This window comes from Leptonotus elevatus, chromosome 14, assembly GCF_054856555.1.
Source record: "Leptonotus elevatus isolate MCC_2025b chromosome 14, RoL_Lele_1.0, whole genome shotgun sequence".
Lineage (NCBI taxonomy): Eukaryota > Metazoa > Chordata > Actinopteri > Syngnathiformes > Syngnathidae > Leptonotus > Leptonotus elevatus.
The window spans coordinates 10199212-10214834 of record NC_141252.1 but is presented as its reverse complement, the minus strand read 5'-3'; the positions used below and the strand labels follow the sequence as shown (position 1 = coordinate 10214834).

Below are 15623 nucleotides of genomic sequence, written 5' to 3'. Positions count from 1 at the left end.
ATCTCCAATAATAGATGCCATACCTCAATTGATGATGGGTCAACTGTCCCGTGAACAAATAAATACCTCCCTTTTTCCTGTTAAGTAAAAATATTTGCAATAACAGACGCCATGCCTCAAATAATCAAGGGTTTGCATCAAGTGAAACACCTCACCTCAATTAATTAAAAGCCTCCTTTTTCTAAATAAAACAAGAGGCCATGCCTGACATAATTGTGTTGCCCACTGAATCAAATAAAAGCCTCACCTCAAATAAATATTTGCACAGACTCCACGCCTCAAATATGTGTGTCGTTAATGAACTCCTCATCGCAAATTTCACAATATTAAAACAAATAAATGCTCACCTCAAATAAAACACATATTTTTTTCCCCATCAAGATTTTTTTTCCCTTAACAGAAAAAAATATATCCCTGCTAATATATCCCATAAATAACAGGCTGAAGCAAATAAATTCCTCACCTCAAATAAAACATCCCTTTTGCCTATGAATGTGCCGACAGACACCTTGCCTCAAATAATCAGTGTTTCTTCCACTGGAAAAATACACATCACTACAAATAAATGTCTACTTTTTTCCTATGAAGAAATAAAATGTAATTTACAAATGCCATACCTTAAATAATCAAGAAGTAAATGCCTCACCTCATATAATTGCCTAGTTGTTTCCATTCAGAAAAAATATATATTTCTGTTAACAGCCATGCCTCAAATAACTGTCACATCACACCAAATGAAAACATATTTTCTCCCATCAGGATTTTATTGCGCCAATAACAGATGCCTTCCCTCATATAACTGCTTGAAAGCAACAATTCCCTTTTGATAAATAACCCGGCAGCACACATTTGGAAATACGTTAATTGAGACAAATGATTGCTTGGATGAGCTCATTTACCGTGTTTATCAAGTCCAAGCTCACCAAGTGTGCAAGCTGAAGAACAAATGCCTGCAGTGAACCTTTAATCAGCTTTAACGCTGCAGATCATCTTGTGTGCGTGCGATGCCTGGGATGAACATCAGCCACACATTTGCCTTCGTTTAAAATTATCTGTACGTTAATCTCGTTTGCCGCAATGCCCATTAGGGCGTCAAGTCCAGTTAGGACTTACTTGCGCGTAACTGCTGCACTACTCACGATTCTTCACACTTTGACTTTAATGAGCTCGGCCGCTACAGGAAAAAGAATAAAACGTACAACGAAGAATGAAGGGGTGATATATTTATTTTTATTCTCTGCAGTGTTGCAGTGCAAATACAAACAGAACGCAAAGATGAAAGACGACGTGAGCGTTTTGAAGAAGCAAACAAACCCACTGCAAACGTGAAAAGCAAAAAGGTCCTCACGCATATCAAATGAGCATCAATACAAAAAAGATGAAAGATTGAGATGAAAACGATGAACTTTACGTTTTAACCTTCGGGAAATAACATAAGACGCGTACACACGATTGAAACGACAATTAACGCGCCGCTCATTAAGGTCTCAGGTTGGTCTTTTTGGTGAGGTGCAATTTTAAGGCCTCTTCAAGGGTGGTGAACACAACATCTACAAACAAACACAACATGAAAGGAGACCGCTAAGATTGCATCGTCTAACACATCCCGCTTGCCTTCCGCCATGCGTGGCCGATGCACGAGTTCACTTGAGGAGATTCTGCAGCATGGCGGTGGCGTACGTGGGCCGCGCCTGCTTGTTCTCGATGGCTTTCTTCAGGTAATGGATCCCGTCGCAACGCTCCCAGATTTCCTCAAACTGCCTGGGCAGGATCTCGGCACCCCGCTTCCTGGTCAGACCGGTTTCTTCTAGACTCAGCTCGCACATCTCCATATCATCTTTCCCTGAGGCGGGAGACAATTCCACATGGAGAAAATTGCGATTCACTCAGGAAGTTAAGCGTGAAGATGAAAGATAGCGAAATGTGAAAGAAAGAAAGGATTTGAGGACTGTAGTGCTGGACTATAACACAATCGATCGTTGATGCCATGACATCATTGCTTTATTCACTGCGTCTCTGTCCATCATCTGAACTTTGTTCTTTCTGCCATGAAATCCAATTATGTGGGTGGAGGAAATGGATCGTAGACAAGCCAAACGTTTTGTTACGCTGATTTTAAACGCGTTAAGACTTTTAGCGGCAATAAAAAAATAAGGGAAAGAATAATAAAAAGTTTTGGATGCGCAAATGCATGCAATATGAATGCTTGGTGCTCACATTCAGACAAAAAAAAAGATATCATTAACGAGTTAAAATCTAGACTTGGCATAAGCATTAAACATCAAGTACTTAATTGACCATGAAGAATATTAAAAATCTATTAATTATTTTCTTACACAGACATTTTAGTCAGGAACAGTATACTGCGTATTTTTTCTCTCCAAATTTAATTAGATGGCAAACAATACTCTGTAATGTAAAGTATGTTTCCCATAGAACTTAATTATCTTTTTTTATTTTATTTACTACAATAGAAGAGTAAATATTTTGAACAAAATAATACAATGGTACTCTGAATCAACAGAACCTCTGCTGATTGCAACCAAGGTGTGCCTCAACTAATTCAAGACCAACTGTCTTAATGTGATTACGATCAATTAATTGACTAATGGATTATTATGTCCATCCTTAATTTATGCAACATCATTTTCAAATGAAAATGTGAATTTTCTTGTTGTTTTAGCATTTTAGAAGTATGAGGTATGTCAGAAAAGTTCCAGGACTGGCGTCACAAAATATATATTTCACATTCAAACTTGAAAATGTGCCCTTCAAAATAATACACTTGAAGCCTAACACACTTTTCCCAGCTTTCTCTGACTGCCACACATTCTTACACTCCTGAAAGGATTCTTCCAGGATCCTTCCTTCCTTGATAATACCCTTAAGCTTTGAAATGAGGAAAAATTACACACTAGTGATGTTCTTCCCAGCCAGGAGCTGTCAGATGCTCAGAGCATCATACAGTGGCGTGTTGTCATGGTGAAGTAGCCGTGAAGTTTTCCTGACACATATCTCACCTCCATCAACATGATTTGGACTTTGCGCTTTGATTGCCCTGCTTTCATCAGACTGGTGTGAAGAACCATGACTCATCACCAGTGATGACTCTCCCTAAGGAGTCTGGTCTTATAGGTCTCATCATCACTCAATGCGCATTGCTTGACCCAGCCTGACCTGACTCACCCGCCACCAACACGATGGGCCGCTTGTCCGGGTGCAGCTCCATCTGTCGGGCGATCCACGGCCCGTCAAAGTGGGCGTACCACCAGCCCTTCTTCTTATTCTGCGGGTCTTTGTACTGGTCGGCCGGCCGGATGAAAGGGATGCGGAAGTAGCGCTGCTGCCGGTTCATAGCCACTTCCTGGTGCTGGGCCATCATGGTGGGGGTAGGGTTCTGTTGCGCTGGAGAGGGAGCACAGAGTCCGAACTAGACACATTAAGATTAAAAAATTCTCCCGTAATGAATCCACTTTAGGCTAAATTCTGTTCATTATTTTTTGAAGAAAAAAATGTGACTTATACTCTGGAGTGACTTATAGGTCTGAAAAATATGGTCAGTATCATGATAGTTGGAGAGGATAACCAGTAGTTAGCCATGTTCAACATTGCTACTGGCTTTATTTTGCTCAAGTTCTAATTCTTTAATGTATCTCTAGCTAGTTACATTTTAATGATTTTGATGATAACTAAATGCTTGTTATCAAAAGGTAGCGTGTGCTTCGTTTGGTGGTTGATTTTATTTGATACTTGTGTGTTCAAAAAATTTACCTTTGAACGTACTTGTAGGCTAAATGCTACAAACATAGCATATTTTCCCATAATGCTAAGTTATTTGCACATGCATGAGTGGGAAGAAAAAAAAATCTTTTTTTAAAAATATATTTGGCCCATAATTATACCAATATGTTCGAAAATTAAGTAAAAACATTGTTGATTGATAACTTTTATGATTTATTATTATGTCAGGTGAATGATTTAGGTTCGGCATTTTTGACTTGGGTATGTAATAAGTAATATCCCGTGGCATTAGGGGGAAATATACTGTACTATGTTTGTAGCATTTTGCCTACAAGTACGTGTGAAAATCTGTAAAGAATCATGGTAAAATATTACGTAAAACATGATTTGTACTGTTGAAAAAGGTTTCCTAATGCTGATAATTTGGACTCAGGAACAAATTATTCCAACTACAATTGATCTAAATGGGAATCTTTTCTTTAAATGATGGCCAACTCCAGTTTCACGGATTGGATGACAAATTGTGCTTTATACAAATTATTACGGGTGTCAGGCGATTAAGATTTTTAATCGTAATTCATGGCATGACTTCAATATTTAACTCACAATTAATCGTAAATGTTATATCTGTTCTAAATGTACAATAAAAGTTGTCATACTTTTGTTAACAAGTGGGTCAAAAGGTTAAACTAATAGAACTATGGTTGCATCTTTTAGTCATTGATACAGTAATTTCATAATAATTTATAAAATTTTGTTAAAATTAAAAAGATGCACTGTACTGTAAAAAACGAGTGTGATATTGATTTGTGTTGAGGTCATTTTTCTGCCACTAGATGACATAATTACATTTGTAAGACATTGGTGACAGCTCAGTGCATTTTTCTTTTCATATTTAGAGCTATCGAATCTTTAACATGAAGTAATTCTCTCGGTCTCCACAAATATATGCATTATTATTAAATGTATTACAGCTAAATTTTGACGTGGACGTGTCTGCTGCGTTGCAACTGGAATTCCCCCATTACAAGCTTTCCAAGTAAGGGGCGGTCATTAATCGCGCGTTCAAAAATTTGTAGAGTTAAAGGAACTTTAAATTAACTCAAAATGAACGTACTAATTTTGAGACCCCTACAAATTATAACTACAACTGGATTCTTCTGAAAGCAATCTACAGAGATTTGAGAATCATCATATAAGTATTAGATTTGAAAAATGAGCTGTCGTTTTAGAGGGCAATCCGCATCAAAGGGTCTAACATGTCCACATTCCTTATCAATGTCAACAATCCATTTTTGTTGTGCAAAATGCCAAAATGCAGATCAGCAGTATGCCATCATGCATCTAAACAATGTGGGGGTGTGTGTGTGTGTGTGGGTGTGTGTGTGTGTGTGTGTGTGTGTGTTTCCGGCACAAAGCAAAGCAGTGAGCTGTCACATTAGCGTCTGCTGAACCTGACAAAGCATGACCGGCAGTTACTTGTTAATTAGAATAAATATTTTTCAGCACATAGGAGGCGGCTGCATTTTCTGGCCGCTGTATTTTGTCGACTAATTGAATTTTGCCAAGCACAGGCATCTTATTTACAGGAAGGTCATTAATCCCTGCCAATTAATGTGAGGGACGGGAGAGAGGTGGAGGAAAAAAAAAAAAAAAAAAAACATGCTCATGAAGTATGCAAATGCATTGGGACGGGGATGGACAGAAACATTTCCTCAACGAACCATAGTCGGTGACAGATTTGGGAGCCCTCTGATCGCTTCCGTCGTCATTGCGTTTCTTATTCTTGGACTTCCACGCGTGATAGACCTTGAGGCGGCGGTGGAACTCCTCTCTGCAGGCCGCCAACAAGTCAATGTCTGTCCAAACAAAACATGGCGTTAACTTATACATACAATAGATCAGGTTGAATTGTTTTGAAGCTGAGTACTATTTCCTGGGTACGGATGAATGCAAAGGCTACCAGTTCTGAAATAATAAATGTGCTCAAATTTCGTTTAATCGTAATACTTTCAATTCTGGTGGGCATCTGGATAAAAGGTGCGCATACAGGAAGGAATGTATTTATTTGTTATCATTTTTTTGGGGGGCAGTTCACCTTCCAGAATCAAGTTAGTCATCCTCCGTAAACCAGAAAAGAGCCTGCCAAGTAACAAACAGATGGACAAATGAACATAAACATGACATTTGTTAACAATTAACACGTCTGCAGTCCACTGAGTGACATTTTGTTTCTATGCGGTCATTAAAGAATTGCTAAAGCAGCAAATGTAATGGCGCATGTAAATTAAAATGGAGTTTTGCACAGTACTGCATTATGTACCATTAAAGTTGTTGAATGGATCAATACAGCTTCAAATGAAAAGTAACTTTTTTTGAATGTCACAGATGAGGGGAAAAATGTAGAACTTTGTTTGACTCAAGTTGAGATCCGATACTGACATAAATGCATCAAATTAAAAATGATGCAGTACGACACAAAACAATTGTGTCGATAACAAGGTATGATTTTACTGGACAGGGAAAAAAGAAAATTTTGCAGCTGACATTACAATTTTTAAGAAAGAAGCGTCATCATCATCATCATCAGGTCCTAAAAATTGATATATCCAAAACTGTAAGTTAAACACAAACATCTTCCTTGGCGGAGGTAATCCCTTCCTCAGAAGTTGGATGCGAGACTATTCGCCTCTAATTAATTGGCCTTCAAAAATGGATTTGTATAGCAGCGGCATTACATAAAGTGGCATTCACAGATTCCCCAGATGTCCTTGGGATCCCACAGGAAGTATCTGAGTTGCTTGACTTAAAATAAAGACATAAGCCAGGCAGCCAGTGGAAAATCTTCTGATCTTCATGCTGACTGAGTAGAAGTTGGCTGAGAATGAGTTGGAAGGGCAGAGGTCCGTCATCCTCCATAATGGTGATAACTTCCTTACTGTGCCACTTAAAAAAAAAAAGAGCCTAATTAGCAGCAGCAGCTGTGGGAGCACCCACTGATCCGTCTTTTTTATTTGATGAGCACAAGATCTCATGTGTCCGCATGCCCCGTACAGCTGCGGGCTCAGCTTTTTTGGCAACCTCTCGGGATACTTTAAAGAAATGACTGGGAGAAATCCACAAAAGTGCAAAAGATGCACACAAACAAGGGAGCCGGGTTTCCTCACCACAGGAGGTGTTGATGACATCTCGCAGCTCGGCATACTTCCACTTGCTGAGGTCATACTTTTTCACACCGGCAGCGGCTTTGGTTGCCTGCACCTGAGGGCCCCTGCGGGTGAAGATCACGTAATGATGGGTATGTGTGTGACGCATACAGAAATAAGACAGTGACAGTGCACAAAAGGTGCACTGCCTGCCAATGTTGAGACAATGCTGTGAGGTTGTTACCTAAGTACATATTTCACCTTTCACGAGCAAGAGTTGTATTTTTTAAGAGCAACCAAAACACCACGGATCAATGATTTTAGCAGTACTGTTTTTGGACAAAAACACAAATTTGACTTAAGTAATGGGCTGGGCAGCAGGGTAGAAAATGGGTAACTAATCTTTGTGTGCCTTTAAAAAATATATATTTTTATGGGATACTTGACTCTCTGAGCCATTTTCAACAGTAAGAACATAACATTTTGTCTATAATGAATGTGATAACTTAATTATTTTTCATGAACAATTCATTTAATTTAAAAACTAATTTTATCACTTGCTGTCAACTGGAGATGACATAACCCGTGCTCAGGAAACAGGTAACGACCAATCAGGGCTCAGTTTGTTGACCAAACCCAGAAAACAGGTGAGCCATGATTGGTCGTTACCTATTTCCTCAGCACAGGTCGACAGTGGAAAAATGTGTTTTTAAAGGTATTAATTGTACATGAAAAATAAAGTTATCAAATTAATTTTGGACAAAATATTCAATGAGTCAAGTATTGTTTTAAAGAAAAAAGTAGGTGATCTTTTTAATGTGCCTCACTTCATGACTGTTCAAATGAGGTCCTAAGATGCCGGCGGCCCAGTATCTTAGCTGACTGGGAGCTAGACACACAGTCGTGGCTTGGGTTCGGTACTACAGTGAACCATTTTGTTTTGGTTATGTACTCATACTACCATTTTTGTTTATTTGGATTTTTACTTCAAAACAACTATTCACATTTCCAGGATTGGAAAAAAGATTTTTTTTTTTTAATTCAATCATGATTTTTATCCGTTTGCAGTAAAAACAAAACAAAACAAAATTAAACACAACAACAATGATCTAGTATGAATTGTCTCTTTCTATGCTCAGACGCTTTAAGGACCCCTCCTTGACAGTCTCTTACATTGGCCACCTTCCAGAAGTCTGCAGGAGGGCAGCCTCCCCGTGCCTGCAGTCGATGAAGGCATAAAGACTTCTCGCAAAGTGTGAGCTAAAGTCTAACGTGTTAGCTAACACGCACATTTACCGCGCGCTTAATTCATTTCTTGGTGGCTTTGGTCAGTGTTTGCTTCAACAAAAGATTCTTCATTATGGCTACGAGACGCTTCTCACGGGATTCAATCCACGTTACAAGCACATCAGCAGGAGGGCTACGCAGCACTTTGCCCCCTGCCTTCGTTGCCGACTGTGTGAGTGTTTACAACCAGCCTGACAACAATGTGCATCTGCAGGCATTTAGATCTCTAGTTTAATTTAATGAATCAAACGAGTGGCACAGACCTTCACGCAGTTAACAGCAGGTCTGTGCACACATCCACAAGCCGTCCTGCGGAGTCGCGGCTGTTAATTCAATAATACTGAGGAATTAAGTCCTCTATTTACAGCTGCTAATGTCTAAGAGAAGAGGATGGCTGATCTAATCACGCAGATTACCATTTATAATTGATGCTGACTAAAACATTGAAACAGAGTGGGAGCCATCATCATCGGTCTAGCTGGAACATGTGAATGAGCATGATGAGGAGGATTGTGCCGGCAGGAAATAAGCCGTGGGAGGGAAGCGATGGGCTGTTGTTAATAGGAAATGGTTGATTGGAGCAACAAGGGAATAGGCAGCGTCCAAAATGCCTATTTTGGTCAATTATAATATAAGGTGACACCAGCCAAGGCAAGAAGTGGATCTACGTGTATTGCATGCAGACGTAAGTGTGCTTTAGCTTCGTGTGCTGCATATACAAGCACAAGCACGGGCAGATTTCCGAGTAGACTCCTTTAGGGCAGATGGTTTGGAGTCGTTTTTTTTTCTTCAGACTGATACTAATACAGGCTCAAATCTTGAGTGGTCAGGAAAACCGACACCACTAGTACTTTTGATACACAGTACATTTTGTAGAGTACGTCTACTCTAAAAAGAGTCTATTTGGTCACACTCTAAAGTAAAACTTACACTTGGAAGAGAGTAAATTACTCAGAGTAAATTTCACTCAAAGTATTTTTAATGTGTACGAACGAATTGACCTATGCCATTACAAAAACCTAGTAATGTTTTTTTTTTGCACTCAGAAATTCTAATAAAATTTTAGAGGGACATTTTTTTTGTACATTTTATTAGTTTATTTAAAACAAAATACTTTTAGAAAAATTTACTCTGAATATTTTACTCTCTTCAAAGTGTACATTTTACTCTGGTTAGAGTGGGATCAAACAGACTTTATTTTTTATTTTTTTTTAAATGTACTCTACAAAATTGATGGTGTACATATTTCCCAATAAAAAGAATGAGCAATTTTAAAGAAAGCCATATATATTCTAATATAGCATTTTAAAAACTAGAATAGAAAACTAAAATTTATTTCATGGAGTTTGAAGGAAAAATGCTTTCTTTCTTTGAGATTATCTGTCATTGGTTTTGAAAATGTATGTATTAGTAACTACTCAAGAGTTGAATATTGGTCTGAAAAAGTGGTATTAAACATCACTCATTACAATTTGAACAACTTTGATTTTTATGATTCCTTTCAAGCGATCCAAGAATGCTTAACAATAATTTCTATTATTCTAATAGCGCCATGTTAGCAGAGTTAGCTAACGTTGGCCACCAGCTGATAACTGGCCATCTTGAGACAGCATGATGGATGATTCAAGTAGAATTCAGACAAGAAGGGAAAGCGTTTTTTCCGATTCCGATTCCGATACCCAGCTTTGCAGTATCGGCCGATGCTGATACCATACCGATTCTTAAGTTGTTTTTTCTCAACATGTAAAAAAAGCTGTCCTGCCATTGGTTCAGAAACATTCAAGGGCCAATAGGATATATTAGCTCAGCATGCAGTGAACATGCCACACATAAGTGAAAGTGAAGCATTAGCAAGACACAAGATGCTGCATCCAAAGTCCTATATTAGCGTCATAATTAATGGTATCGCCATGTTACTTGTTAGTACTCACCGATACCACTGTTTTAATGCAGTATCGGGGCCTCTGCCGATACCAGTATCGGTATCGGAAGAACACTAGTTAAGACAGAAGAAAGCAGGGAGGTAACGTTCTCAAGATGATACAGAGGACGGTCGATATATGTGTGTGATTTGAAAACAATGAGCATTTACGTAAATTACCGGTACGTCATTTTCATAACTCAAAAGTTACAACGCAGCAATGGCAAATTTACTCAACAGCTGATGGGTGACCAGTAGTGGTTTACTGTGCGTCACTCATACTGACATTTATAAAACTGGAAATGATATCTAGATTTCAAGTTCAAATGCCTCAACGGTGAATAGCTTGGCTGTGGAAAAAGGGAATGTACTTGTTGCCCTCTTGCTGGGTCGCAACAGCAAAAAGAACACTGTCTCCCTTTTTGAATGCAATCAACGCCGATTCATGCAGAATTAAGATGCAAATCAATCCTTATAAAATAATGAAACCGGCTCCCGTATTGAGTAGTTATAATCCATCTTCGGCCGACGCGACGCCTAAACATCAATGTGTGCGCAAAACAGCAAACTGAGCAAACACGCAGAGTAAATAGTATGCTGCGCGCCTCTGATCAAACACAAGGATCCTTGGAACAGCACATGCAGTGATTCTTTCTAATCAAAAACTCTATTGTTGCATTTGATATGTGATTGCGGCTTTGGTGGAATGAAACAAGGGTTTTGCTTTGCTGATCTATTCAAAGCAGTTCAGAGATGGATGGAACTATGATCGGGGGTATGGCACTAAAGTGGGTGACTTTTACACTAGTCTAAAATAGTGCTGAGTCCTTACATGGCTTTGGCTGAGGATGCAGAGATAGGAAGATCCGAAAAAGTCTCATCACTTTGACATGGCAGAATAATAGGGGGAAAAAAGAGTTACTTGCATGCAAAACAGCCAGACGGTAAATTTAACACTGGTGTTGATGCTTGTCCATTCACTTCATCGTGAAACTAACGCAACCATGTGCATTTCTTTCTTTCTTTTTACACGTCATACCTGCGCAGACTGGGGTCCAGCTGACCATCTTCAGTGATCAGCTCGGCCTCGCTCTGTGCAATCCTCATGGCAAGCTCCCTATCACGTCTTTCCTGCTCCAGTATGGCGGACCGCTGGACCTGCTCCTCACGCTCCAGCGCAAACTGGATTTCAAGCTCCGCCTGGAGAATCACACACACGCACACACCGCATGTTGGCTTAATACGGATGGCCTCCTTTTTGCCAGAATCTATATAACAATTAAAACTCTGCTGTCTGCTCGAGCCTGATTAAAGCTATTAATCCACTATTAAGAAAGCTTTATTGGTCATATGTCTAGACAAACACAGCAATGCAGTTTGAAAGTGCTTTCACAACAATAGTTCTCCCCAGACGGATTGACTGGGAGGGTACTCAAAGAATGTGCAGGCCAGCTGGCAGGGGTCTTCACCAAAGTATTCAATGCATCACTGTCCCGGTTCCTCATCCCACCATGCCTGAAGTCGACCAAGTCGACCTGCTGGGTCACCATCAGCAGCCTCAATAACTACTGACCAGTTGCTCTGACAGCAAACATGCCCACATTTTACAATAAGCATGTCGATTTGTGAGTAAATTGATACAAGATACTCGTAAATTTTTTGGTTTTTTTTTTTAGTTTGCGGATGCCTTGGCTTAATTAATGTAGGAAATCACTGCCCTACTTTACACACAAGAATCAGTCAGCACCCGAGATAACCATTTTTTAAAAACAAAAAACGTAACAATGAAAAGTTCCATATTATATATATGGCACTTTTCAACCTTAATAAAATGTTTTCATAACTTTTCTGATGAAACATCGACTTAAACCTAGTTGAATGGTACCTTGGCCATGGCCTGGGGGGGCCTGTACCATTTTTACTGCCATTAAGCAACTTTGAGGAGGATGGAAGGATTAGGAACACTGCCACACATAAAACTACACGTGCTGACTGCTTTATGGCAAACGTCACTTCCCCCTTTACCCATTCGTTACAAAGACTGAAGTCAATTTGAATGTCAACGCATGAAAAAACAAACAAAGAAAAACGACGCAATACGCTTGTCCTAATGGGAAATGTGGTCTTCCTTCAGGCATAACATTACCACTTTTGTCCATAAGGCGACGCCATAATCAACATAAACTGAAAGTTCCTTATAGTTGATTTAAAGATTAGATAGCTCTTAATATGCAAAGAAAAATGCACTGAGCTGTCACCAATGTCTTACAAATGCAATGATGCCATCTAGTGGCAGAAAAATTACCTCAACACAAATCAATATCACACTCTTTTTTTTTTACAGTACACTACATCATTTTGATTTAAACTAAATTTTATGAATTATTAAGAAATGCTGTATCAATGACTAAAAGATTGAGCCATATTTCTATTAGTTTAACAGGTTTCCACTTTTATGTTAACATGTTAAAGTCATGCGACTAATTACGATTAAGAATTGTAATCGCCTGACGCCCCTATATATATATATATATATATATATATATATATATATATATATATATATATATATATATATATATATATATATATATATATATATAGCACTGTGAAACATTTCTCTCTCTTCTATAGCTATTGATGAAGTCCACATAGGGTCATTTCCTTTAAGGAGCTTTAAATATGAATGACCTTCTAGCCAATAATGTATTATTCATGCCGGTGGATGGTCAGATCAGCGGCTATGACACACGACCAGAGTGAAACATGGGGTGATCTGAGTGTTGAGCTACTCTGCAGTCACAGAGCACAAGAAAAAAATTTATGGTTCCCAACAAAGCCTAGTGTGGCCCTCGGAAGAGCGATTCCACAGGTTTTGTCATTCTAAAGCGGACCTAAATCACAAAGCCTCTCTCTCGGAACTTCCCTAATGACACCACAACACAAAGATTTAAGCACTGAAGGGGCCAAGATATCACAACGTGAGTCCTTGATGCAGCAGAAAATAAAGGTGAGGGAAAAGGTTCTACTGGTCGCAAAGTTTGGTGAAAAAGTTGCTTCTCTAGTGTGTGTATACAGGGACAAATACTTTGAATGAGTTAAGGGTTAGATTGGTCAGAGCAGAAAATGTGCATGGAACTTTACTTGTATCTAAGCAGATATGAAAAGGAAGGAACAGTAATATGTTAAATCTTGAGTGTAGAAAAGGCAAAGATGGATGGATTTAACAAATAGCACATGAGAGTAAAGCAGATAACAGAACAAATGCGAGAACACAAGAGGGCCAAATTAGTTTGGTTAGAGGAAAATTGTCAGGGAATAGGATCATCAATCAAGACCGCATGGGAAGCCTTCTGGGAATTGGTACAAGGTCAGGACCAGGGTGTCGTCATTTAGGGCAGAAAGTGAAAACATGGGAAATATACGCTGCATAAAAATGGCACACATAAAATAAAGAGACACAAAATCATCACAGTCTAACTTTAAGTCAATCCCAAATGATGGGATATCAAGCTGTCCAATTAGGACGCAATCAACATTACAAATCCATTTAAGCTAATATGTGCAAATGGAATCAGACAACAGGTGGGAAGATGAGGCAATTTGCATGAAAAATTCTGTGGAGGAATGGGGTAGTTTCTGGAGCTTCATGCTGATCGTACAGTATCTCACTCCGGCTCCTAGCAAAATATAAAAGCAATGAAGAGATACAAGGAGACAGGCCAATCAATACACTAGGAGAGGTGAAGAGCTCTAGAGGGGCAATAATAATCCGGCAGTAGAACAGATATCTGCTTCTTCCTCCTGTTCCTCCTTGAAGAGGAACAGTTCAAGAGGCCTACAAACTGACCTCCAGCAAGCCACCCGTGTGCATATTTCTGCCCAAAATGTCAAAATCAGAAATGTCCACCAGCGGTGCTTGTGCTCACTGCTCAGCATCATACAGCCGAGCAATACCATGGCAGATTCGCTATTGGAGCCAAGATGTGAGAGACTGGAGAGGTTCTGGCAATATTTTCAGTTGCTGGCAAGATCAGTTTAGCGCTGAGTCAGAGATGGCGCGGGGAGATATAGCCATGGGAAGGCCTCGCAAAGCTTCAATGTGAGCTCATTATATTATTTTCTTGTCAACCAATGACACTATGCGATCAGTAAAGAGTTGCGTCCTGGAGGTGTGGGATGTGTGAAAAAATACAAATAACCTACATCATTTCTTCTTAGTCTGCTAATGTAACTACATAACATACAGTTTAATGCTTTAGCGTATACAGTGTTCAAATGGCTTGTTTTGTAAGTTTACTGCAGCACACAGTTGGTTTATGTCCTCTGGGTAAAATTCAGTATGTACTGATGTCCAAATAAAAAGCTACAAGAGCAGTGGGAATGAATCCAATATAGTAAATTAGTTGCATGGAGCAGTATAAAGTCAGCCAAAATTCCCTGGTACACTCTTAATTTAATGTCATTTTAAACTTGACTATATTCTTATTATGCTCCCCTGAGGGGAAATTCAATTATCAACTTTATTTTAGTTGCAAATCACATGGAAAAATAGCAGATATGCTGTATAGAGGGGCTCTCCTTGATTTGTGAATATCCCCCTAAGATTGAGGTTTGTGGGTATCAAAGACCTTGATGTTTTTTTTAAGGATGCAGACGAGCATGTCTCTAACAACTACAGTAGTTGGTAGGGCTGGGTTTTAAATATCAAATAATCAATGTCGAATCAATTTTCCTTTTTGAGCCTAATATCGATTTATAAAACCATGAATCAATTATTCTAACATCTCTTTTTTTCCCATAAATTCATAAGAAAATAGAATTTTAAAGGCTATTTTTTGTTATCTTACTGTTTTCTTGAAATGTATTGTTCACATGAATTAAAAGTATTTTTTTACATTAACTCATTCACTCCCAGCCATTTTCACTGAAGTAAAGAGTTTTGCTCATCACAACTCAAATGGGACTGTATTTATTCTATTGAAATATAAAACGAATGCCCACATATGCGGACATTCTTTTTCTCAGAAACTACATAATGTAAAAATATAATTATTTTGTTTTTAAACTCAGCAGGTCGCAGGCATCCCAAATAGCCAACCTAAATTAAAAATGCATGCCACGCAAGAGTCCGGGTCTTAGGAGGTTAAGACCATCAGAATCTTTATTTGCAATTATTGAAATATTTAACCAGTTCCTGCCTCCGCAAAATTTTGTTTGGAATTTGTTTGTGGAGTTTTAAACATTCCCTAGCTCTTTAAGAAGAAAGAAAATAAATAATTATTAGTCAAAATACATTGAATTGAAGCGGATCGCTTCAAATTGAGAAAAACCTAAATCAAATCTAACTGAACCCTTGTGAGTCCAAATTGAATCGAGGAAATTACAATCGACACCTGGCACAAACTGCCCCAACAATATTAAGCACCCCATAAGAAACAAAGATCATTCATCATGGGTTGATTTCTCTGAGGACACCGAGGTGAAACATCAGTAAATTGTCCTTAAATGCATGATGCTGCTTTCAA

At 38.8% G+C, this 15623-nt stretch overlaps 1 protein-coding gene across 2 annotated transcripts in view; it reads right to left on the bottom strand.

The window, feature by feature from the left end:
- Positions 1–1208: 1208 nt before the first annotated feature.
- LOC147162903 (unconventional myosin-VI-like) overlaps positions 1209–15623 on the bottom strand; it is a 43351-nt gene continuing 28936 nt past the window's right edge. Inside the window, exons 28-33 of one of the 2 annotated variants that reach the window (XM_086094903.1) lie at positions 11135–11295; positions 10928–10978; positions 6909–7012; positions 5466–5600; positions 3187–3405; positions 1209–1843 (exon numbers count right to left, since the gene is read on the bottom strand). In XM_086094903.1, the coding sequence (XP_085951029.1) occupies positions 1644–1843; positions 3187–3405; positions 5466–5600; positions 6909–7012; positions 10928–10978; positions 11135–11295 (870 nt within the window). In that variant the 3' untranslated portion in view covers positions 1209–1643. The remainder of the gene's footprint in view (positions 1844–3186; positions 3406–5465; positions 5601–6908; positions 7013–10927; positions 10979–11134; positions 11296–15623) is intronic. The other variant, XM_086094904.1, reaches the window with a different exon arrangement.